At 44.1% G+C, this 26,468-nt stretch overlaps 1 protein-coding gene across 1 annotated transcript; it reads right to left on the minus strand.

Annotated features, from left to right (window-relative positions):
• On the minus strand, positions 1-26,468 carry PYROXD2 (pyridine nucleotide-disulphide oxidoreductase domain 2). Its single transcript, XM_067465879.1, has 8 exons — positions 26,298-26,468; positions 26,075-26,209; positions 23,977-24,049; positions 15,473-15,629; positions 5,530-5,684; positions 4,832-4,938; positions 4,007-4,127; positions 1-2,599 (listed from the first exon to the last, which is right to left on the minus strand). Exons 1-8 carry the CDS (start codon positions 26,319-26,321, stop codon positions 2,529-2,531), a joined length of 843 nt encoding a protein of 280 aa, XP_067321980.1. The 5' UTR covers positions 26,322-26,468; the 3' UTR covers positions 1-2,528.

The following is a 26,468-nucleotide window of genomic DNA, read 5'->3' on the forward strand; positions in this document are numbered from 1 at the left end:
TTTTCAGATTTTAAAAACTCTTTAATCTTTGATACATATTTTCTAAGTATATAGCCTGCAATGATTTTGCAATCATTTCTTCACATGGAATCAATCCATCATAGCTATGGAGGAAAGTTAGTTATTGATTTCCCTTACTGCGTTGACACTCTTTTGGCTGCAGTCCACGTGCCAATTAAAGTGGGGTATTTAGATTTAAGCTGATTTATTTCCACTGGTTTCAATGGAATGGAACTGGACAGAAGCCAAGCACACCGGCTCAACTGATTTGTGAATCGGATGCCTCTTCCTGCAAAACACAACAGGCGCCTTGCCAGAGAGGGCAGCTGGCTTGCAGCCACCTCTAGCCTGGATTTGCAGTCAGAGCGCAGAAAGGTGTTTGCAAGCAGCTGCTCTTTGCTAGTGAGAAATATGGCTCTTTTGGACCGGAGCTCAGCCAGGCATAACTGGCTTTGGATAGGGAGCACAAGGTCAGATGGCATGAATGGCAGCAGACTGTTCTAGTCCCTTCGCTAAGGTGATACTGTCAAAACTTGGCCGTGTTTCCAAGTTCCCAGAGACCACGAAACGTCTAGACTTTAAGCTTATTTTCAGAGATAGGGGGCAGGTTGTTCAGCTTTCAGAGCCATGGTTTTCAAATGGCTATGTTATAAGACAAGCATGGGGGTAAAGTGCAACCTCTAACTATAGCTCAGGCTTGGGCAAACTTTTTAACTTGGGGGTCACATGACGGGCTGGAGGAGGGTGGGTGGGCAAGAAGGAAAGGAGTTTTCCCCAAGCCCCCTCCCTGCCCTTTCCTCCCCTTCTTCTTCTCTTCCAGAGGCAGAAAGTGAAGGAAATATGGAAAACGTTTTGATCTCAAAAGGGTTGGTCCTGGTCAGGATGAGATGGTGGAAACAGTGTCTCCATTCGACCCCATGTTGCCTACTCCTGATATAGAATCCTAGTGCTAGAAGAGACCCCCCAAGGGTCATCCAGTCCAACCCACTGCCATACAAGAAGACACAAACAAAGCACTTCCAATAGACAGCCTCTGTGGAAAAGCCTCCAAAGGAGGAGACCACCACACTCTGAGGCAGCCTATGTCACTCTCCAGGAAGTTCTTCCTAATCTTTCCAGTCGAATCTCTTTCCCTGCCATTAGAAACCACTGCTCCCTTTTACCCTGGTCTCTAGAACAGCAGAAAGTCAGTTCCCTCCCCCTCCTCAATGGGACACCCTTCTAAATCTTGAAATATGGTTCTCATGTTCCCTCTCAACCCTCTCTTCTCCCAGCTAAACTTCCTGCTGAAGGAAAGGAGGAAGGAAAAAGAGAAGGAAGGAAGGAAGGAAGGAAGGAAGGAAGGAAGGAAGGAAGGAAGGAAGGAAGGGGAAAGAGAGAGGGAAGAAGGGAGGAAAGAGGGAAGGGAGGATGAAAGGGTGGAAGGGAAGGAAAGAAGAGAGGGAAGGAGGGAGGGAGGATGGAAAGAGAGAGGGAAGGAAGAAAGGATAAGATGGTGAGAGAGAGGAGGGCCAGAGAAAACAGCCCAAAGGGCCACATTCGGCCTCCAGGCCTGGGTTTGCCCATACCTGGTATAGCTGATAATAAAAATTGCTGAGAGTTGAAGTCCAACATCTGGACAGCTGCTCTCTGCTCATTCCTGCTTTAACAACTTGATGCACTGAAATTATTAAGATGCTCTGCAATGCAAATTCAGCACAGCTGAGACTTCTGGAAGAAATCCTGATGCTGTAGGACTATTTCTGACACTCTGAATCCAGCAGGTCTTGATACTCCTGGTCAAGGAACAGGATCTAACCCAGGCATGGGCAAACTTTGGCCCTCCAGGTGTTTTGGGCTTCAACTTCCACAAGGAATTGTAGGAGTTGAAGTCCAAAACACCTGAAGGGCCAAGGTTTGCCCATGCCTGATCTAACCTAACTGTTCACTCTTTCACCTCTACTTCCCTCAGAAGGAAGAGGAGATTTTACCTTCCAACTAGCCCAAGGAGAAAATGGAAGTTACTTAGAAATCAAGAGCACCAATAAGAAAGCATAACAGTATAGCATAAAACAGTCTGTGAACTGATTTGTAAAGCTGGTTTGAGATCCAACATGGTGTGATGGCTTAAGCATTGGAACTAGAACTTCGGTGACCAGGATTCAGCCATGGAAATCCACTGGTTAACCTTGGTGATTCACATTCTCTCAGCCTCAGAGGAAGGGAAAGGCAATCGCCCTCTGAATAAATCTTGCCAAAAAAGTCCCTTGATTAAAAAGTTGTCAAAAGTTGGAAACATACAAAGGTTGGTTTTGTTCTCACCAATGTTCTTGTAGGATGTTTGGGTATGACTGCAAAAACACTGACCAGCAACATCCCCTGACCGTTGCATGTTGGGGACAACCAGTTTTGAGGGTGGCAATCTTTGCGAAGTCTCTCTCAAACCAGGTTAAAAGATTTGCTTCTAGAGGGTTTGCTGGAATGATTAGCTTGCAAACTGATTAGGTCTCTTATCCTGAGTCACAGCAGCAAAATAAGTTCTGATTGGCTCACAAGTTCTTGAAATCCTCCAGGGCTGTCCTGGCAGCATTACGACCCACAGCACCCATGACACCTCCTCCTAGGAAGGAAATTGAGACAATGAAAGAAAAGAGTGTCAGAAATATTAAAAATTAACTAGGTATTTTAATTACAGATATGTGAGTCAATCACTGAAAGGGTTAAATGGATGCAATGACTCAGCAAAAGCTGCAGTTCAATATAAGTAGGTATATCTGTAGCTTAGTATGCTTCAGTGTTAGTTGCCCTCAGTATGAGAGAAGCCTCGGTATGGGAAGGCCTCAGTATGAGACGGTACCAGTGTTAGTACGCCTCAGTTTGAGGTGAGAGAAGCCCCAGGTCAAAGACCTCATGTGTTGAAGTTGAAGACCTGGATGTTTGTGCAGGCATTTGAGTAATTCAGTGCAATTTTGGAAATGTGAACATAGGAACGGAACAATGGACGACGAATTTGGATCACGCTTGGATGATGAGGTGATAAGGGATGGGATTTGGGATAACTGTGTATTGATGATTGCTTATTAATTATTAATGGAAATGTGTAATTTAACTGTTATTGTATATTAATTATTGCTGTTTTTATTGTCTTTGCTGTTTGGAAACCGCTGTGAGTTGCCCTCGGGCTTGAGATACAGCGGTATACAAGAATAGTAAATAAATAAATAAATGTGTGGAGCTCCTGTGTAAGTTTGGTGTGAAATGAAGCTCAGTGAGAGTGAAGCTGTTTATCTGCATGAGAAATAAGACCAGCGTGGAAGCAAAGAAAGAAGTATAAACAACTTTATTTGTGTTATGGAAACCTTGTTTTTATAAATACTGCAACTTACTATTTTGCTATAAAGAAAAGCCTCCTAAGGAGAATTAACATTGGTCTTTGTGTTTGTTGTTCTTTTTATGACTTTTGGCTACTGGTGCTGGGTCATGCTGATCCTAATAAGTTACTCTGCTGTACATTTATGAGGAGGGTCTTTTGTTAATAGGCCCACTCGCTCAACAAGGAGTAAGCAGCTTGACTGCATCCGCATCCACGAACCCAGATGACAGAGCACATGGGAGCAAATTCCTGGGAGATAGGGCTCATGATTTACACTACATCTTTCTGGATCTGATCACACAGTTCAACTTCCACAAGTGTATAAATATGCTTTACATCTGAGGCCTTAATATAACTCTGCTCTGCATCTAAAGAAGTGGCTTTATATCCATGAAATCCCATGTTAAAATAAAAACCAGTTTGTCTGAAAGGTGTTGCCACTTTCCTTTTTTCTTCCCACTCCTCCTTTTCGTACCGAGAGTAGGACATACTCAACATCTGTACATCTACTCTTGACTTTGAGACAAGCTTTGGACGAGCAACCTGGTGAGAACACTGCCCTGCTTCTGGGCTCTCTATCAACCCCTTTACTTTAGATCTGGTTTTACTTTTCATTGTTGGGACACATCCTATCTAGCCACACAAGGCACATACCAGGATGAGCTCCACTTCCACAGATGTACAGGCCTTGGATTGGAGACCGATAGCCAGAGTAAGAGGGCACTGGCCGGGCAAAATACAGCTGGTCTAAAGACATGGCTCCATGAAATATATTCTGAAAGAAAAGAGGCAGAGCTAGCAGATCTCTCTGAAAACAGTGGACCCCGCCAACATCCCAATACAGCCAGTCCTAGAGTTACAAACAACTCAGAGTTAAGAAAAGGGTGAGACATCAGGAAGTGAGAGAAATCTGACCCTAGGAAGGGAAATTCATTCCTGAAAGAGTTATCCCTGGGAAAAGGTGTCTCCGCTGAAGCTTTATCACCAATCCTTGTTTCCACAATAAGCCAACTTTTTCAAAATCCAATTGTAATAGGATCAGAAAGTGAGGCAAAGTCTTCTGGGCAGGGCCACAGTCAGAAAAGTAAACACACGGGGGTATTAACCCTTCCTTATGCTACCCAAAGATAGATAGATAGATTTGGCTAGAGTTATAATGCACCTGTTCCAACTTACATACAAATGCAACTTAAGAACACACCTATAAAGAAAGTATGAGGACTGGAGTGGTAGGCAAGGTTACACTTCAAGCGTAAAGATCATTTGTAATTTCTGAGTTCTAAGGCATGATAAGTTTTAGCACATAGGGTCAGTTCACAAAACTATTTCACTGTGGAAGGGGAGGAGAGTGAAAAATTACCTGGCCTGACGTATCACTTCAGCCATCAGATGCTTCTGCGAGGCTGCAGTACAAGGGCTTTGCAGGGAACTATTCCAAACTAGAAGGGTCTATGGTAATGATTCTCAACAAATACTTACCCCACCAGGTAGACCAAAGATCCGTTCGAGGTCTGGAGGTGTTAAAACTTCCCTACCAATGACTGAGGCTTTGAATCCAGGTGCGTAGGCTTCAATAGAATCAAATACTATAAGCAGAAGAAATATTCCCGAAGAAGAAATAATGAGAATTTAGATCAAATATCATTTGCCTAAGATGCCCCCGGTTGATGCAATGGGTTAAACCCTTGTTCCGGGAGGACTGCTGACCAAAAGGTCAGCAATTTGAATCCAGGGAGCAGGGTGAGCTCCCGTCTGTCAATTCCACACGAGAGAAGCCTCCCACAGGATGGTAAAACATCCAGACATCCAATGGGCAATGTCCTTGCAGACTGCCAATTCTCTCACAGAAGAAGTGACTTGCAGTTTCTCAAGTTGCTCCTGACACTTTCACACACACACAAAACCTAAGATGTCCCAACATTAGAGTTCCATTAAAGGCTGAAACATCCTGCTGGAATTCAAGCATTCTGCAATCACAAAGACTTAAAATATGCACATATCCTAATTAAATCCTTCTGCAAGATTCCGATTCCAACCAACCTTAAGCAGACCCATGTAAGTGTACCAATTGTTCTTTCTAAATACATAGAATGCTAGATGGCCTTCCTGAAAGTTCAAGAATTTCCCCCTTCCAGATGCTGTACAAGACTTTTACATCCTCAGTCAAATAGTCATACCTTGGTCAGCATAGTCATCACACTCCTGTTGATCCCATTGCTTCCCTCCAGCCAGAGTATATGGGGTGTACTGAGTGAAGAGCGAGACCACGTGGCAGCCTGGGGGAGCCAGTGTGGGGTCCAGGGCAGATGGAATGCACAGTTCAATCATGGGCCTAAAAGAACAAGGATGACACTTATAGCTGGCCTGTTAATGGGGTCAATGATCCAGATGTATTCACCCTGCTACCCTCCAGTGTTGACATATAGCTGCCATCAATGAGCCAGATAGGGAGTGACGGTGGTTGTGGTCCAATCTGGAGAATGCCAGGTTAGTATAGTTGATTCAGAACAATCTCAGTGTAAGATTTCTTACACCGGCATTCATAATGTTAGCCATTCCATTTATGTTTTTATTATTATAATTGTTCTGGTATTTTGAAATAGGAAGCGAAGGTGGTCAAAAGTCTGGGAACAACTTTTTGGGAGATTCAAAGCAAACAAAGGGATAACACAACAGGCTAATACTGCCCTTCTTACATGCTAAACCTACAAAAACCTACTGTCGTATTCCCGAGCAGGAACACCTCTGACCTTAAACATCACACCAGCTTGGTAAAATCAGCAAGCAGTTTATTGTAGAGTGTATGTAGGCAAAGTAGTAAAAAATAGCAAAACAGTAAAAGTCCAAAATCCAAACTTCAAAGACAAACCAGGTTCATAAACAGTACATAGAAATCCATGAAGCAAGGTACTTGAAACCATGAGACAAAACAGCAGGAAACTCCTGGGCAGAAATTAAGCTTGGCAACAACTTGGTACATTTGAAAGCAAGACCATGATAAAGTAATAACGTTGACTTGACTGAGGAAACTGTCTCCCATGAATCATTATAAACCCTTTCCAGAACTCCAAACTGAAAGGAAAGCATTCTTCTTGACGTTCCCACTAGATAACAGTTTGTTATCTTTCTTTCGCTGTAGGCAAACTGAATGCCTGAGTCTCTGAAAGTTCTGCCTCGGTTTACAAAAACTGTGCTTTCTGTCCAAGGTTTCACTATCCTCTCCCTCTGCACTGGGCAAATCAATCTCAGCATTATTTTCAAACAGTTGTTCTAAGAAAAGCAGTGAAAGGTCTTTCCCAGGAATGTGGCCTTGCTCAGCCCTCTCTTCTGAACTTATCTCCGGCCCAAGCAAACCCTCATCCCCAGGCCCATCATCAGGAACACCATACCCATTCCCATCATGCGGATCAACATGAACATCATTTCCAACAAGAACATCATTCCCATCATGAGCATCAGCATGAATATCAGACACAATCACAGACAGAACAGGCTCACATACAACACCTACTGAGTAACCACCATGAATAAGAAACTCACAGTTATTAGAATGTAAGTCTTCATGAAAGCAAAATGGCAGGTTCTTACACAAAAAGGAGGCATTACCAGATCATGTCAATATTTGCAAAACAACAAAAAATAATTAGGGCGATCTCTTTCTCCATGTGAGGAGGAACCCCCCCCCCCCCTTATAAGGACTGAGAATGGTCCATGGAAATGGAAGGGTGACTATTGTTTGGAATGGGAAGGGACACTTTTCTGATCATAAACACTCTACGCTGTAAAAGTTATTTCAGGTCCAATTTTCAAAAAATAGGGATTGATAAGCTTTGGTTTTCCAAAGCTACCACTCCCACAATCCCTCAATGTTGGTGAGAGCATCAGGGTTCCGAGCACTGAAGCCCAAATAATCCGGAAATTAAAGTTTCCTCAGTACTGCCATAAAACTAATATGGTAAACCTTGAATAATGAATCATGTATTTGCAGTTATGAGGACAGATGTAGCCTAGCGAACAAAGTACAGGATTGGGGATATAAGGGTCAGGACCTATTAAACTGTTGTCAGACCATAAATCCTCATCAGTGAAGCTACAGCAGTAGCCATGGGGAAGCAGAGGGTAGTCCTTCTCCAGGAGGACAAGGACAGCTGGATACTACTTGAGCATACCCCAGTGGCTAGTCAATGGTTAATACCTAAAGCTATGCCTAGGAGCTGTCCATTTTTGTGTACCTGGGGCAAAGGTGCAAGACAGCACTGGATAGCTCCTTGCACAATATGCAATAATGTATTAAGGTTAGAATCATCGAGTTGGAAGAGAACACAAGGGCCATCCAATCCAATCTCCTGTCAAAGCACCCTTGACAGATGGCCATCCAGGCTCTGCTTAAAAACATCCAGAGAAGGTTTTTAAGAAGAGGCAGTATATTCTAAAGCCGAACAGTCTTACCATTATGAAATTCTTCCTAACATTTAGGTGGAATCTTTTTTTCCAGCAATTTGAATCCACCCAGTGCTGTGTTTTATTGACTGTTTTAAGTCAGTAGGGGTTTTATATGATGTTATTATATAATTTGCTTATGTGGACCTTATTGTCATTGTGTTATTTTGTTTATGTACTTTGTTGTATTGTATGTTTGCACTATTGCCTGCTCTTGTGAGTCACCTGAGTCCCTTCGGGAATTGGTGGCGGGATACAAATAAAGTTATTATTATTATTTGAAATACAACAAGATGAGTCCACAGCAAACAAGATCACTCTGCGGCTGTTGTATTGGATCACACGTTGGACACTTCCCAAGTGTCGAGGACTGTGTGATGTATTGGTGAATAATGCGTACAGATCCCAGTAAGGTGGCCTTTTGCAGCAGGCAGATGGTAACTTTGTCAGCGCCGATTGTGTTTAAGTGCAGGCCAAGGTCTTTAGGCACTACACCCAGTGTGTCGATCACCACTGTAATCATTTTGACTAGCTTGTGCCAGAATCTTTGCAGTTTGATCTTTAAATCCTCATATTGTGTCAGCTTTTCCAGTTGTTTCTCTTCAATCCTGCTGTTGCCTGGAATTGCAACATCAACGATTCATAGTTTGTTTTTTAACACATTCGTGAGGTTAGGAGTATTGTGCTCCAAAACTCTGTCTGTCTGAATTTGGAAGTCCTAGAGTACTTTGACATGTTCATTCTCTGTAACTTTTTCCGGCTTGTGATCCCACCAGTTCTTTGTCACAGGCAGATGGTATTTGTGGTACAAGTTCCAATGAATCATCCGAGCAGTGGTGTTACGCCACTGCTTGTAGTCTGCCTGCGTGATCTTCTTGCAGCAGCTGAGGATGTGATCTATTGTTTCATCTGCTTCCTTGCAGAGTCTACACTTTTCAATTCTGGCTTTGATGGCATTTGTTCTAATGGCCTGTTCTTGGGCTGCCAGAATCAGGCCCTCCTTTGTCTCCTTTTTTCCAAGTTCCATTTGTGAACCACATCCATGTTTTTTCTTTGTCAATTTGGCTCTCAATTTTTCCTAGGAAGTATTCATGGAGAGCCTTCTTTTGCCAGTTTTCTCTTCTGCTCTGCATTGTGTTTTTACGGTACATTTTTCACATGCCCATGCTTGATATTGTCCAACTTTAGTATGTCCAGATATTTATAGGTTGATTGCATTTTATGGTTTGTCCATTTGGTATCTCTATGCCCTCACTGAAGGGAAGGCTGAGCGAAGGAAGATAGATGCTTTTGAACTGTGGTGTTGAAGGAAAGTTCTGAGAGTGCCTCGGATCTCCAGAAGATCCAACCAGTCCGTACTTCAGGAAATAAAGCCCAACTTCTCATTGGAGGGAAGGATATTAGAGGCAAAGATGAAGTACTTTGGCCACATCATGAGAAGAAAGGAAAGCTTAGAGAAGACAATTATGCTTGGGGAAAATGGAAGGAACAAGGAAGAGGGACCGACCAAGGGCAAGATGGATGGATGGCATCCTTGAAGTGACTGGATTGACCTTGAAGGAGCTAGGGGTGGTGACGGCCGACAGGGAGCTCTGGCATGGGCTGGTCCATGAGGTCACGAAGAGTTGGAAATGACTGAACGAATGAATAACAACAATGCCCTTGCTGTGAGTAATTTTTCCTTTCTTTAATGCCACTGTGGCACATTTGTCTAGGCCGAACTCCATCATCATCATCATCATCATCATCATCATCATCATCAGAAACACTACAAGATTAGTACACAGCACACAAGATCACTAGGCTGGCTGTTGTATTGGATCACACATTGGACACTTCCCAAGTGTCTGGGATTGTGTGATGTATTGGTGAATAATGTGTGCAGATCTGAGTAGGGTGGCCTTTTGCCTGACAGATGGTAATTTTGTCAGTGCTTATATTATTATTATTATTATTATTATTATTATTATTATTATTATTGCTCTGTGTCCTAGTCTCCAGAGAAGCAGTAAACAAGTCTGCCCCTTCCTTAAAGTGACATCTTTTCAAATACTTAAACATAGCCAACATGCCCCCTCTCAGCCTTCTGTTGATACTACAGGTTATCCCAGCACCCATCACCAACAGGATTTCGTCCATTACGAAACATACCAGCTGCACCATCATATTTCTGAAAGCAGAATCCTTAATAGCTAATAAACAAATCTCATGTACATTTTACTTGGACTATTAATTTCCTTTCTGTACAATTTATACTGTAGCAGGTTGGGTGTCAAGGTGAATTACAGGAGGAACTGTAAATTATAGTGTGTGCACATAAAAGTGCTGAATAAATGATAATAATGAAAGAGAGAAAGAGCAGGGAGGAGATACTAGCAAAATCCTTTGTTCTCGCAGAGAGTCTGCAATGGAATATCATGCAAAATCGTCACAAATAGTCAACCGTGCAGGAGGCACAGTCAACAAATTCCTCGCTTGCCTTGCAGACAATTTCATGGTCCAGAAGGTAGAAGAGGCAACAAGGGGATTGGCTACTCTTGATCTCATCCTAACAAATGCGGAGGACCTGATCGATGCGGTCGAAGTGGTAGGATCCTTAGGGGCAAGTGACCATGTGCTCCTGCAATTTGAGGTACAAAGGAAGGCCGAAACTAAGACAAGTCAAACCCGCATTTTGGACTTTAGGAGAGCTGATTTCCAAAAAATGAAGGAAACGCTGAGCAGCATTCAGTGGACACAGATACTAAAAGACAAGGGAGCTACGGATGGATGGGAATTTCTCAAGAGTGAAATACTCAAGGCGCAATTGCAAACCGTGCCAACAAAGAGAAAAAATAGGACAAGTGCAAAGAAGCCAGAATGGATGTCCAAAGAACTTCTAACTGTGCTAAGACACAAAAGAGACATGCACAAGAAGTGGAAAAAGGGAGAAATCACCAAAGAAGAATTCAAACAAATAGCCAACACCTGTAGGGAAAAGGTCCGCAAGGCTAAAGCAAAAAACGAGCTCAGACTTGCCAGGGACATTAAAAACAATAAAAAGGGCTTCTATTCTTATGTCAGTAGAAAAAGGAAAAACAAGGAGGCGATAGGACCTCTTCGAGGAGAAGATGGGGCAATGCTGACAGGGGATAGGGAAAAGGCAGAACTACTTAATGCCTTCTTTGCCTCGGTCTTCTCACAAAAAGAGAGTCTTCAACCTCAGCAAGATGGAGTGGATGAGGGATTGGAGGACATCCAACCCCAAATTGGGAAAGAAGTCGTCCAGGAATACCTGGCCGCTCTTAATGAGTTCAAGTCCCCAGGGCCAGATCAACTACACCCCAGAGTATTGAAGGAACTAGCGGAAGTCATTTCGGAACCATTGGCAACCATCTTTGAGAGTTCTTGGAGAACGGGAGAAGTTCCAGCAGATTGGAGGAGGGCCAATGTGGTCCCAATCTTCAAGAAGGGAAAAAAGGACGACCCAAACAACTACCGTCCGGTCAGCCTCACGTCGATACCGGGCAAGATTCTGGAAAAGATTGTTAAGGAAGTGGTCTGCAAACACTTAGAAACAAATGCAGTCATCGCTAATAGTCAACATGGATTTATCAAAAACAAGTCATGCCAGACTAATCTGATCTCTTTCTTCGATAGAGCTACAAGCTGGGTAGATGCGGGGAATGCCGTGGATGTAGCGTACCTGGATTTCAGTAAGGCCTTCGACAAGGTCCCCCATGACCTTCTGGCAAGGAAACTAGTCCAATGTGGGCTAGGCAAAACTACGGTGAGGTGGATCTGTAATTGGTTAAGTGGACGAACACAGAGAGTGCTCACTAATGCTTCCTCTTCATCTTGGAAAGAAGTGACGAGCGGAGTGCCGCAGGGCTCCGTCCTGGGCCCGGTCCTGTTCAACATCTTTATTAATGACTTAGATGAAGGGCTAGAAGGCATGATCATCAAGTTTGCAGACGACACCAAATTGGGAGGGATAGCCAATAGTCCAGAGGACAGAAGCAGAATTCAAAACGATCTTGACAGATTAGAGAGATGGGCCAAAACTAACAAAATGAAGTTCAACAGTGACAAATGCAAGATACTCCACTTTGGCAGAAAAAATGAAATGCAAAGATACAGAATGGGGGACGCCTGGCTCGAGAGCAGTACGTGTGAAAAAGATCTTGGAGTCCTCGTGGACAACAAGTTAAACATGAGCCAACAATGTGATGTGGCGGCAAAAAAAGCCAATGGGATTTTGGCCTGCATCAATAGAAGCATAGTGTCTAGATCTAAGGAAGTAATGCTACCCCTCTATTCTGCTTTGGTTAGACCACATCTGGAATATTGTGTCCAATTCTGGGCACCACAATTCAAGAGAGATGTTGACAAGCTGGAAAGTGTCCAGAGGAGGGCGACTAAAATGATCAAGGGTCTGGAGAACAAGCCCTATGAGGAGCGGCTTAGGGAACTGGGCATGTTTAGCCTGAAGAAGAGAAGGCTGAGAGGAGATATGATAGCCATGTATAAATATGTGAGAGGAAGCCACAGGGAGGAGGGAGCAAGCTTGTTTTCTGCTTCCTTGGAGACTAGGACACGGAACAATGGCTTCAAACTACAAGAGAGGAGATTCCATCTGAACATTAGGAAGAACTTCCTGACTGTGAGAGCTGTTCAGCAGTGGAACTCTCTGCCCCGGAGTGTGGTGGAGGCTCCTTCTTTGGAAGCTTTTAAGCAGAGGCTGGATGGCCATTTGTCGGGGGTGATTTGAATGCAATGTTCCTGCTTCTTGGCAGGGGGTTGGACTGGATGGCCCATGAGGTCTCTTCCAACTCTATGATTCTATGATTCTATGATTCTATGAAATGTTTCACTACACTCATTCCAGGGGCAAAAGCCTGTCAGACACACCAGTCTAAAATAATGGATAAAACCATGTATATCTGTCTGCTCACGAAACAGAATTTCCCAAAGCATCCACAGGATTATAAATATACCAGATGTGAACTTGACAAAATCCATCTGTTTTTACTGGAAGATGGGCTTTATCTCATTAGACCAGGATTGCATCATGATAAAGGCTTGAGACTAGGAAAACTGCAAAGCGATACTTGTGTGAACAATTTGGGATTCTGCACTGGTCAGTTTTACTTGCGCTCTCTTTTTATAGCTGGTCTGGGCCTCGGCTCTGACAATAGGGAGGGAAAGCAATCTAAACAACTCTGATGTATGAATTCAATACAATAATCACGAGAGAGAGAAAGATGGGCCTGGATACGCAGATACATTTATATAAAGAAAGAGCAAACGAAAAATATTTTACTTTTTAACACTAGAAACTGCAAGGAAAAGCGTCGGCCACAGACTATGGATCCCTCAATCCATGTTTCCTCCCAAGAGCTCCCAATGCATTTACAGTGTCAAAAAACAAACAAACAAACAAACAAACAAAACAACACCCCACCCCTAGGCAAAAAATGACATTTTTCTATTACTCAATGTTTCCAGGAAAGGTGTTGGAGAAATAAGCCTGAAAAAAGCCCTACAAACCAAAGCCAAACAAACAAAACCACGGAATGGTAGAATAAGTCCATTTGTTTTTTGTTTTTTTCTATTTTTTCATTTCCCCCTATTTTTGGGACTGGCATAGTTTTTGGCATGTGCTCATGGCAACAATCTGGCCCACGGATCTGCTAATGCTGTCCACCCATAATGATTATGTTGTCTGCCAACCTTCAGCCTCTGGAATAAATGTAGTGCAGACATTATCATGTGGATGTGCCCCTATGTGGCTGGCTTGCAATTAGTCTGCTTAGTCCTCAATTGAAAAATCCCTGAAAATCACAAGATTTGACTGATGCCTGCTCTCCCATCTCATCTTATTCATATTATGATCATTTGTACTTCAAGTCAGCAGATCACTAACTTTAGAGCCTGACAATGCATTCTGTTTTTCCTAGGACTGGAAAGCGCATAGGCACACAAAAAAGCTACATATACAGAAAGATAGAGAATGAGAGGTATAAACATATTTTTGACTCTTACAAAACAAAAGAAACAAGGCAGCAACCTAATGCTGCAGGTTGCACATTCTTGATCTAAGTGGATAGTGTAATACACCCAACCTCTCTTTTTACACTGATGGGAAATTGATACTCGGGTCAATGCATATTTAGGTGCCCATCACTGCCTGAAAGCTATAGGAAAGCTGTTCAGCAGAACCCAAGGACTATGATCTGGTCATATCTATTGTAGATGTACGGTACCACAGGCAAAAGCTTTAAGCCACTCTACTTCTTTCTTTTGCTCCTCTTGCCGAGTCCAAGATAGGGCAAACTGTAGGACATGTATCAAACTCAAGGAATGTGGGCAGAATTTGGGACACCATGTTATTTTATGTGGCCCTTCAGATGCTGGATTACAACTTCAGTATTCCTCATTAGATATCAAGTTGTGATACAGTAATATCTGGAAGGCTGCAGTTTCTTCTGTTTAGTCAGGCTGGTGGGGTTTGAATTTAGATACAAGGCTTGTGGGTATGTTGTCTATTGCAACCCAGCCGCTTACTTGATCCCCCTTTTCACCCAAACACCACACAAATGAACAAGAATGGTAAATTTATTAAGAAAAGAGTATCTAATATAAAACAGTTTCAAAATACACCCATGAGCTAGATTTCCAGAAGCTTAACAAAAAGCAATAGCCAACTCTGAATAGGAATTCCAAAAATCACTTAAGGCAAAAGCAAAAAACTGTAATCCAAGGGTTGTTGCACTTAAAACTAGAATTATCTCCAAAAGCTTGACAGCATGAACATGACCATAACCCAAAGTCTTGATACTTGAACTTGACTATAATCCTAAAGGCTTGAAACAAGAGTTGTAATTCAAACAGGAGGCATGGAACTTAAACAGTAGAACAGGATACAGACCCAAGAACAGAACTTCTTACTCGGAGCTCCCATAACAGGCAATTTGACTAATTAAAACACTGATTTCCCCACCAAATAATGATACCAATTTCTTGAGAATACTCTCACTTGCCCATTACATCACTCTTTCTCACATCTGCATTCCCTTTATCTTTCAGTCTCCAGGAACTCCGGATTTGTCTCTGTTTTGCACTATCCCATCTGATCTGTAAATGCTGGGTTATCTGTAACACCCCCACCCCCACCCCGTTGCCTCCACATTCCTTTCAGAGTTAATGTCTGGCCGATTCTCACGAGAATCACTCCCTATTTCCCCGACAACAGATCTAACCAAAACATTCCCATCATCTCAAAATACACTTTCCCCCACAGAAACACCAGGCTGAACTAGAAAATCCTCGTCCTCAGAGGATTCACAGGCTTCAACATTGTTTGACTTTAAAATGTCTTTTAACCTCTTCCCCAACCTTATAATGTCTTTTAACCTTTCCCCCAACCTCAGAGCCACAAGTGCTATTGGGTTCAATTCCCATTATCCCAGTCCACATGGCAGATGGGAGTTGTTGTTTGATAACATCTGCGGATCCAAAATCAGTTAAAACTAAAGAGCACCAGCAATTATGTAAAAAAGTTGACCCTCTGTATCCATGGATTCTCCATCCATGAATTCCACAGCCCTTGGAAGGCAACCATAAGACTGATGTAAGCCTCGATGAAAATGAGTCTGACACCCCTGCAATAATGCATCTCTTCTATCCATTTGTACTTACCGGGAAGATGGCCTCCCTTTGCAGGCATCCTCAAAGGCCTGGTGCACAGTCTCTATGTCTTCGCAATTGAGATGAATAGAGCTTTGGTGATGAGGTGAGGGGTGGCCATCACTGCTGTTTGGGGCTGCTAGGAAATTGGGCAACCGATCTACAGCCACTGTGGAGACAAGCTGCACAAGGTGAGTCCACCAAATAAAGCACAGCCTGCCTGCATCTTAGTCTCCGTGTCACAGTCACAGATCATACTTTTCACATCCAAGTTATTAGAAAGCATATGGATTTAATTGCACCAATTTAGCATTTCTTTAGAGCCAGATGGTGCAGCTATTGGGAAGATCACACAAGTCAGCAAACCTGAATGTATGCACCTTTGTCTTTATTGGATATGTAGCTATTCCTAGTGCCAAGCAAGCAGTACGGCTGGGTGAAAGGAGGATAGGTTTGCATCAGTGCTCCATTTTTGGAAAGCCTACATAAGATACTTAGGGGGCTGAAGAAGTTTCAGAGAGCAGAATATAAAGAAAGAGCTACAGTTCAATGGGACAGTCAAGGCACTGCTTGTGGAAGGACTTGGGTTCATTGTCTCTAGATAGAACTGGAAACAACGCTAGCTTGAAACCTGGAAAACTGCTATCAATCAGTGTTGGCAATACAGACCTATATGGACCAATTATTATTATTTATTATTATTATTAACTTTATTTGTACCCCGCGAGCATCTCCCGAAGGACTCGATGCGGCTTACACAGGCCGAAGCCACAAAACACAGTACAATAGAGAACATAACAAGCAATAGCAAAGCAATTCAAAATCAAAAGCAAATCAAAATCAAAAATTAGCAAGACGGCAATAACAATACATCAAGACATATTTAAAACTGGTTCGGCCGGTGAAAGGGGTACACGGTTAAAAGTGCTGAAAAGATAAGAGGGGCGTAGGGATTAAAGTACGGTGTGCAGTAATATTAATTGTGCTAAAGTGCTACTAGGGCTTGGGGTGGGGATTCCTAATCCGGGAAGGCACAACGGAACAGCCAGGTTTTCAAATTCCAATGGTATGATGCAGTATAAGGAATCTTCTGAGTTACTAACTTAAGAGTATGAGTCTGAAGGAGGAGAATGTTATTCATTCTACTAAAAAAAAAGAACATGTACAAAGGCTTATGTTTTTCCACAATGGACCTATTATTATGCCCTCATTACCTCAAAAAATACCATCACGCATTATTCGCTGATACATCTCACAGTCCTAGACACTTGGGAAGTGTCCGACGTGTGATCTAATACAACAGTCAGCAAAGTAATCTTGTCTACTGTGGACTCATCTTGTTGTGTTTCAAATAATAATAACATTCTTTATAATGTATTACTTCCAAACTCTGGAAATATATCAATCCATGCACACACACATACAATATACACCTTTTCTGTAAATTATTTTGAGTATTCACAGGGCGAAAGGGGGATTCAAAAGTGTTTTATATACATAAATAAGAAAACATATATGCAAAATATCTTCACAAAGACCACCCAAAATATCACAACATAGTCAACAGTTTTCAATATTTCCAGAGCTCCTTTTTCTGGGAGAAATGTACAAAAAGTGGAGGAAAACAAGGAGGAAAGCACATTGCCCTACACCTTTCATATAATCCAGTCATTCTCAACCTTCCTAATGAATATAGTTCCTCATGTTGTGGTGACCCCCAACCATAAAATTATTTTAGTTGCTACTTCAATTTTGCTACTGTTATGAATCATAATGTAAATATCTGATATGCAGGAGTTATTTTCATTATCTGGACCAAATTTGGCACAAATACCTGATATGCCCGAAGTTAAATACTAGTGTGGTTGGAGGGGGATTGATTTTGTAATTTTTTTGTAAATTTGGGAGCTGTAGTAATTTGGGATTTATAGTTCACCTACAATCAAAGAGTATTCTGAACTCCACCAATGATGGAATTCAACCAGATTTGATACACAGAACTTCCATGGCCAACAGAAAATACTCTAAAAGTTTGGTGGGCATTGACCTTGAGTTTTGGAGAAGTTCACCTACATCCAGAAAGCACGGTGGACTCAAACAATGATGGATCTGGACCAAACTTGGCTCAGATACTTAATATGCCCAAACGTGAACACTGATGGAATTTGGGGAAAATAAACCTTGACATTTGGGAGTTGTAGTGGCTGGAATGTATAGTTCGCCTATAATCAAACAACATTCTGAACCCTACCAACAATAGAATTGGGCCAAACTTCCACACAGAACACCCATGAGCAACAGAAAATACTGTGTTTTCTGATGGTCTTTGCCGACCCCTCTGACACCCCTTGGGCCCTCCCAGGAGTTCTGACCCCCAGGTTGAAAAATGCTGGTATACTCCATCTTAATTGGTTTCAGTATAGGCATCGGCTTAAGTGTGGATTCTATACTGCACACATCTGAATCCTTTAAATCCCTTTTAATAATATTCATTAGTAATTATCCTGTTCCCTCTGTTGGCCACACATGATACTTCAATTTTCTTGCATCTGCTACATTCTATGAGAATGTTTAAAGATTTTTCCTTTTTTATCCTGCTACATACGTTTGTGATTTTCTTTCCTTTAACTAAGCACAAACAAATCATAAAACCTTTACTGTGGCTCGGGGTAGATTCAAACATTACTTTTTAAAACCCACATGGTGCCTCTTCCTTTATCGACTGTTTGCAAGGCCGTGGAAATATGGGTTGCTTACCTGTAAACGTATTTCTTCCAGTGATAGTCTGTGAAATCCGCACTAATGGGTTTCTGTGCGCATGCGCAGAGATTTCGGAACATTCTAGATTGAAAGATTTTAGGCGGGAGTCCCGCCCACCCTCCCAATGGTATAAGAGGCAGTAGGCGGAGTTCCGCTTCAGTTCCTTGCCGCCAGACAGCAGCCAGGAAAAGAGGCATGACATAAGAGGGGAGGACGGGCGGGACGTGCGGATTTCACAGACTATCACTGGAAGAAATACGTTTACAGGTAAGCAACCCATATTTCTTCCTCGTGTAGTCTGTGAAATGCGCACTAATGGGTGACTGTAAAGCTACCAACCTGGAGGTGGGTCATGCCACACAGGAGAAAAGAACTGCTCTGCCGAAGGCTGCATCCCTCTTGGCGAGGATGTCGAGCTTGTAATGAGAGGCAAAGGTAGAAGGTGTCGTCCAGGTTGCTGCTCTGCAGATGTCGTGGACAGGAACACCGTGGAGAAAGGCTTGAGATGTTGAAAGTGACCTCGTAGAGTGGGCATGGATAGTTGAAGGAGGTTCTTTGTGAGCCAAAGCATAAGCTAAGCGAATTGTGGATACTATCCATGATGATAGTCTTTGAGATGTTATTGGCTCCCCCAAGGCATCTTTCCGATATTTTAGGAAAAGTCTAGGAGATTTCCTATATGAGGCTGTCCTGGATATATAGAAGGAGAGGGCTCTTTTGACATCCAACGCGTGGAGTGCAACTTCCAAGGGAGAGGAAGGGTTAGGAAAGAAAGCAGGGAGAGTGATGTCTTGGGACATGTGAAACTTGGAGACAACTTTGGGAAGGAAGGTAATGTCAGTCCGAAGGACTACTTTATCCTCATGAAACCTAATAAAGGGAGGATCTGAGCGAAGAGCAGCGAGCTCACTGGCCCTCCTTGCCGAGGTAATGGCCACTAGGAACGCCGTCTTCCAGGAAAGATGGGAGATGTCGCAGGAGGCCATGGGCTCAAAGGGAGGTTTGGAGAGTTGAGACAATACAAGCTCAAGGCTCCAAGCCGGGGGTGGAGGGGAAACTGGGGGGTGAACATTTTTATAACCTTTAACAAATAACTGTATCAACGGATCTTGAAACAGGGACGGTAGACCTGATTTCCTCCGAAACCAGGAGAGTGCTGCGAGATAGCACTTAATTGAGGAGAGGGAAAAACCCCGTGAGGATAGATGAACTAGGAAATCTAATACGATATGTACTGGGGCTGAGTCAGGCTCAAAGCCCAAGGGGTGAGTGAAAGACTTGAATTTCGACCATTTATAGGTGTAAGCTCTTTTGGTGGAAGTCTTCTGAGCTGCCTGGATAATAAGTCGTGCAGCCTCAGAGAGATGGGTTATGGTGTGATCCTCCACGCCGTGAGGCGTAGAGTTGGCAGATCTGGGTGGTAGATCAGTCCGTTTTGTATGGTGAGAAGATCCGGGCTGGATCGTAGGCGAAGGAACGTTCTTCGTGAAGCGTGAAGGAGAGGGGCAAACCATGGTTGTCTGGGCCACCATGGGGTTATCAGGATGCAATTGGCCCTGTCTGTGATGACCTTCGCCACTACTCTGGAGAGCAGAGGAAGGGGAGGAAAGATGTAGAGGAACCCCTGAGACCACTGAAAGAGAAAGGCGTCTCCTAAGCAACCTGGGAATACGTGAGGGCGGAGCCTCGCGCAAAAGAGTGTGCACTGTGTGTTGTCTGGGGAGGCAAACATATCTACTTGTGGGTGGCCCCAGTGACGGGTCAAGAGGTTGAACTCTCTGGGGTGCAGGTGCCACTCGTGGGTCGTGGTCGGAGTCCTGCTGAGGGAGTCCGCCAGGATATTGTCTTTCCCCGGAAGGTGGATTGCAATGAGGAATATGTTCCTCCGAATGCACCATTCCCAGATCTCTGATGATATGGAGAGGAGTGTTGGGGAGTGGGTTCCCCCTTGTTTGTTGAGGTAAAATTTTACTGATGTGTTGTCTGTGACTACCTGGATGGTGCGGTTGGAGACTTGGTGAGCAAAAGCCCGGAGGGCTTTTCCCACTGCTAGTAGCTCCAGTGCGTTGATGTGGAGTTTCTGTTCTGAGGGAGACCAGCGGCCGCTGATCGTCAAGTCCCGGAGGTGTGCTCCCCAGCCGAGGGAAGAGGCGTCTGTTGTGAGTGACAGAGACGGGCGTGGGGGTGTGAATGGGAGACCTGAGCACACATTGGATTCCTTTGTCCACCACAGGAGGGAGCTCAGGACGTGAGCGGGAGGTTGAAGAATCATGGATTGTGAGTCGTGAATGGGATCGAATACGCCCAGGAACCAGGACTGGAGTGGGCGGAGGCGAAGCCGGGCGAAGGGAGTCACACTTGTAGTGGACGCCATATGGCCAAGGATAGATTGGATAGCCCATGCAGAGGACCGGCCTGAAGAAAGCAGGCTGTTGATGGCTTGGCAGAGGTTGGAGAAGCGGTCTTCTGGCAGGTAAGCCCGTTGGGATGTGGAGTCTATCAGGGCACCAATGAAATGGATGCGCTGGGTAGGTATGAGGTGGGATTTGTCGAAATTTACGACAAGTCCAAGTTCCTGTAAGAGAGACAAGGTGAAGGAGATGTCAGAGAGGAGCTGGGAACGAGATTTCGCTGAAAAAAGCCAATCATCTATGTATGGAAAAACTGTTACGCCGTTCTGGCGTAGGTGAGCAGCTACTACTGACATGCATTTAGTGAAGACCCTTGGGGCAGAGGAAAGACCAAAGGGTAATACGGAAAAAGAAAATATGTGGTTGTCCAGTGCAAAGGAGAGATATTTGCGATGGTCATGTCTGATTGAGATGTGGAAGTATGCGTCAGTGAGGTCAACCTTGGCGAGCCATGCTCCCTTCGTGATGAAAGGAAGGATGTTGAGTAGTGTAACCATGCGAAATTTGCGAGGTGAGATAAATTTGTTAATGCCTCGGAGGTCTAAGATGGGGCGTTGACCTCCGTCCCTTTTGTCTACTAGGAAGTAGCGGGAAAAAAAGCAAGTGTGAGCCAGGTCGGGATGTACAGGGGAAATCGCCCCTTTGTGTAGAAGAGAGGAGATCTCGTCCCAAAGCATGGGAGAGGATTGAGTTGGTAAAACTTTTCCCAGTGGAGGGAGAGAGTGGAATTCAATGGCGTAACCTTCATCTACTATGCGGAGGACCCAGGTGTCATTGGTTATGGACTGCCAAGCAGGTAAGTATGGATGGAGTCTGTTGTGGTACAGTGGTGAGGTGGATGTGGTGTGTGTGGAGGGTGGGGAAGGATCAGGTAGATGCAATGGTGGGGATGGAGGAGGGCTAAAAACACCGCTTTTTGTTATCTGGTGGTTTAGTGCCCCGATACTGACCCTTAAAGGGAACAGGTGGCTTCCCGGTGGTGGCAGGAGATGAGTGAGGACGTTGTTTTCCTCTGTAGGAGTGAGGGTTGTAACGGCCTCTTTGATAGGTGGGGTAATGATAATAATTGCCCCATCTCTGCCTCTGTTGATAAGGTTGTTGGTCATATTTAGTGACCGTTTGTTTCATCTCATGGGAATGTTTTAACTGGGAATCTGTTTCTGGATTAAACAATCCTGTTTGATCCATAGGGAGATCTTCGATCAGCGTGCGAGCTGAGGGAGAAAGAGTGGATGCCCTGAGCCAGGCGTGACGTCTCAAGGCCACTGCTCCAGCAATGAGTTTGCCAGATGTGTCAGCTGTGTTTTTCGCTAAGTCCTTCTGGAGCTTAGAGAGAAGAAGTGCTTCTTGAGCAAAGGCCTTTGCCATTGGTTGATCAGCCATTGGTAGGAGATCAAGGTAAGGCAAGATTTTATTCCAGAGGTGTGTCTGGTACACACTCATGTAGACGCCATAATGTGCCATTCTGGCAAAAAGGCAGGCAGAGGAATAAAACTTTTTTGCCATAGCATCCAGTTTCTTCCCTTCTTTGTCTGAGGGGGAAGCCTGATTCCTCTGAACTGGTTTGGGTTGGGCGTCTGTAACAACTGAATTGGCTCTGGGCAGTTTGGCAAGCCATGAAGCTGCCGTGAGGTCAATGCGATAAAGATTCTCAGCCCGCTTAGGCGTGGCTGGAACCAGGGCTGGAGAAACACCTTCCGTTTTGAGAACCTCTAAAAGATAAGGTAAAGTGGGCAATATAGTGGACATGGGCCGTTGTTGTTCAGATGAAGTAAAACAAGGGTCATCCACAGCCTTAGTAGGTTGGGGGACGGCCAGATTGAGTGATCTGGAGAGTCTGATTAATAAAGCAGAAAAGTTTTTAAACTCTTCTGCTTGTAAAGGGTCTGGATCCGGTTCAGTTTGGAGAGCAGCAGTGGGAGGAGAATCATTGGAGGATTCAGCGTCCACCATGTCTGGGTCGGGGTGGAGGTCCTGTTGAGGAGTAGCAGGATCCGGGGGTGGCGCTCCCTGGTGTTGAAGGATAGGAGGTTCAGGAGGGGGCCTGGAGATAGTGGCGGAAGGAGGAGGGTAGGAATGAGGATAAGGATGAGGAGGAGGGGTATGGTCCCTCGAGTATTCCCCTTGATAGTAAGGGTAGTAGAAGGGAGGAGGGGGATAGAGGGGAAAGGGATATTCGTACGGGGAAGGGAAGCGCGGATCGCGATCGCGTGGGTCGCGTCCGCGCGAGCGCTTGGGGGGGGGAGTGTGGGATCGGGACCGAGAATGAGAGGAGGAGGAGGATCGGGACCGGCGCCTGGAGCGGCTCGGCCGAGAACGGCCACGCTCAGCCTGAGAGGTGGGAGGGGCCGGTACCGGGGAGGGAGGGTGTTCTCTGGGAGGCTGGGCAGGCTGGAGGGAGGGAGAGGGAGGCAGGTTAGGCTCGGTTTGGGAGTCCAGGAGCTCTATCGGGAGGAGCTCCGGGGGCTCCTGAAGCTCTAAAAGTTGAGCGGTTTGCTCCGTCGGCGAGAGCTCAAGCAGCTGGGCCGGCGGCGCCAGCGTGGGAGGACTCAGGGGCTGCAAGCCAGAGAGTTGCCTTCCCTTTTTCTTATTTTGCTTTTCTTTAGATTTGCTCTTATGAGCAACTTGTTTGGAGGCCCTGGGTCTTTTCGGCGGCGGCTCGTCCCCCGGGGGAGGAGTCCCAGCCGCAAGGTTTTCTTCCAGCTGAGTGGAGGAGCCCGGCCGTTCCCCGGAGAGGGGGGAGGGAGAGGGCTGCTGAGAGAGACTTTGTGCGGCTTGGCGAGTCTCTTCAGGGGCCAGTGCCTGCTCATATAAAAGAGCTTTAAGACGGGAGTCTCTGCTCTTTTGAGCCCGAGATGTAAACGCTCTGCAGATCTCACATGCAGAGCGATTATGGGCTTCCCCAAGGCACAAAAGACACTTATTGTGTCTATCGGCTTCTGGGAGATTAACTCCACAAGCCGAGCACTTTTTAAAAGATAAAGCCGACATAGCTAGCCTGTCCGTGATCAGTCCGAAGTCGAGGGTAGGAGAATGTAGGATCGTCGAGAGAAGTCCGAGTCGATAACAGGTAAGTAAAACAGAGAGAGAAAGTCCGAAGTGCTTCTGCTGTCGCGCGGAAAGAAGAACTGAAGCGGAACTCCGCCTACTGCCTCTTATACCATTGGGAGGGTGGGCGGGACTCCCGCCTAAAATCTTTCAATCTAGAATGTTCCGAAATCTCTGCGCATGCGCACAGAAACCCATTAGTGCGCATTTCACAGACTACACGAGGAAGAAACTTATGAGCCAACAGATACCTTTGTGGGGAATTTTATGACCATTTAACCATCCTGCAATACTCACCATTGATCTTGGTGACTGGAGAGCGTGTGTCAAACTGGGAGATTCTCTGGACAAACTCTGCAGGTAGCGACTCCTAGAAAGGACAGCAAGAGATAAGAGAATGGAAACAGGCTGGAAGCAAACTAAAGATTAATCTGCTTAAATTCTCTCTCTCTCTCTCTCTCTCTCTCTCTTTCATGCCTTGTCCCATAAAGATATTCGTAAAGTACATTTGATTCATGAAGGAGACAAAATAAAATACACACAGGCATTTTAGATATATAAAACTACCAAAATTACACAATGGTATACGTCAAAAACTAAAAAATTCCCACTTTCACTCTGATGGTTGTTATCACTTATTAGTTTACTGCCTTTACACAACAGCATAACCAAAATTCTGCTTTAGGCAACTCTAGTATTTCATGTATCCCAACATTGATAAATGTTTCATTATTGTTGTGAAAAGGTAATAAAAAGATCCAAATCTGTCTTAATTTAGTAAACACTTTCTTTTTAATAAGTATGGCCAATTTACCCATTTATGCTATTTCATAGAGTGTCATTGGCCTATATTCTTGTGTTGGGATAATTTATTCCTTCCATCTTTGTGCATATACTGTTGGAAATTGCAACCTTCTTCAAGCTTCCACTAGTTATTTGTTATATATATAATTCAGATTGCTTACTGTATTGTGTATGTGTGTATTGGTATGCAGTTTTCCCTTAACTCTATAATGTGGGAGGGGCTGCTGACCATGTGATCAGATCTGGGACTATTTCAATCTCAGACTCCATTTTAGAAGTCAGTAGAAATAGACTGGAGAGATGCTTTAGACTATGGACTGTTGATTGTAAGAAAAATGCCCTGAATTATCTCCACAAAGAAAGTACTTCAAATCCTATCTGTAACTGGATTGATATGCAATGTACCTGTATGCTGAATACATGAAGTTTGTGAGTAAACCAACTACATTGTTTTAATGAAGACTACTTTATTTTTGGTCTGCTGAGAGCATTCTTTAAACCAAGATGTTTTAAGGGAGGGTAGATGATTTTGGGCACTGACAAGAATACTTCTGAAAAACTGCTGGTTTTTTTGTGTGTGTGTGCATTGCCATATATTTGTTCCTTGTGGTCAAACAAAGATCTATCTTTAATCACATATATTTGTTCCTAACAGTTCAAAGAGATATCTAGGTCTAGCAGGTGAGAAACCTACAGCATCAGCAAACTTCAGCCCTCCAAGCGTTTTGGACTTCAACTCCCACAATTCCTGGCCTCAGGCCCTTTTCTTTCCCCCCTCAGCCACTGAGGTCCAAAACACCTGGAGGGCCACAGTTTGCCCATGCCTGGGAAAGGTGGACAAATCTTCTGACCTCGTTTTAGGAAATTTCAGTGCCATAGGTAAACATATTATTTATTTAAAACATTTATATTCCACCCTTCTCACCCTGTAGGGGACTCAGGGCGGAGCACAACATATATATGGCAAACATTCAATCCCGGGACATAAAACCATAAATATATACAAACATTAAAATCACTTATATCCACTTTAAAACCAGTTGCTTAAAAACCATCTCAGGACATGATTCTATTATTGCTCATTGCACTGCCCCAAAGGCTTGGTCTCACAGCCAGGTCTTCACCATCCATATTCCAATGGTTTTGCAAGAGAGAAAGAGACAGGCTTTGCAAATTGAGCATATACATTAATGCCAGTATCAAGGATGAAATGGAAATCTAGCATCTCCTGTACAGGTAAACTAAATTCATCTTTTTCAGCTTAGTCCAAATGGAAGGGAGGAAGAAAAGATGTGACACCTAGGGCAACAGTCACCTTTATGTTCTAGTCTTCCAGCACAACATCCAGCACACTAGGACAGCAACATATGAGTTGCTGTCCTAGTACCCCACTCAACCAGTTCTTTTCCTGGCAAACCTTAGTTCCTTGTCCTTCAGGATCTGAGAGCAAAGAGACCTCCTCCAAATTCTTTGCAACCTCTTGACATCTTACTCCTTTGTAGGGAAGGAATTAATTACAACAGAGTGCAGATTTAGACCTCTCAAAAGTGTCCTCCTGTGAACTTTCTATACAGACAAAAACACAGCTTACCTGAGGCGTTAATTCTAAAAAAGTAAGTTGTGGAGATGCATTGGAGAGTACAAGGTGGCTCTTCACTTCGGTTCCATCCTCAAGACAAACACCTCGCACCTTTCCATCAGAACTCTGAAGGATCTGAGCAACTTTCTGTTGGGTCAAGCATAAGATAAACAAATGAATATGGCTTTTTGTGTGGCTAGGACCACTCTGAGTTTGAAGAAAAGGATAGTCCTACCTGCTCCCCTTGAGAAGACATCATAGTTGCTTCAACCACTCAATTTCCCCCCAAAAAACACAGTGACACCAACAGCTGGAAGTAGGGCTACCAAAGCTAAAAAGCTGTGGTGAGAGAATACCATTCTTTACTTTAAAAGGATATGTTGGGTTTCATCTCTGGACTGCACAA

The sequence above is a fragment of the Anolis sagrei genome, chromosome 3 (assembly GCF_037176765.1).
Source record: "Anolis sagrei isolate rAnoSag1 chromosome 3, rAnoSag1.mat, whole genome shotgun sequence".
Classification (NCBI taxonomy): domain Eukaryota; kingdom Metazoa; phylum Chordata; class Lepidosauria; order Squamata; family Dactyloidae; genus Anolis; species Anolis sagrei.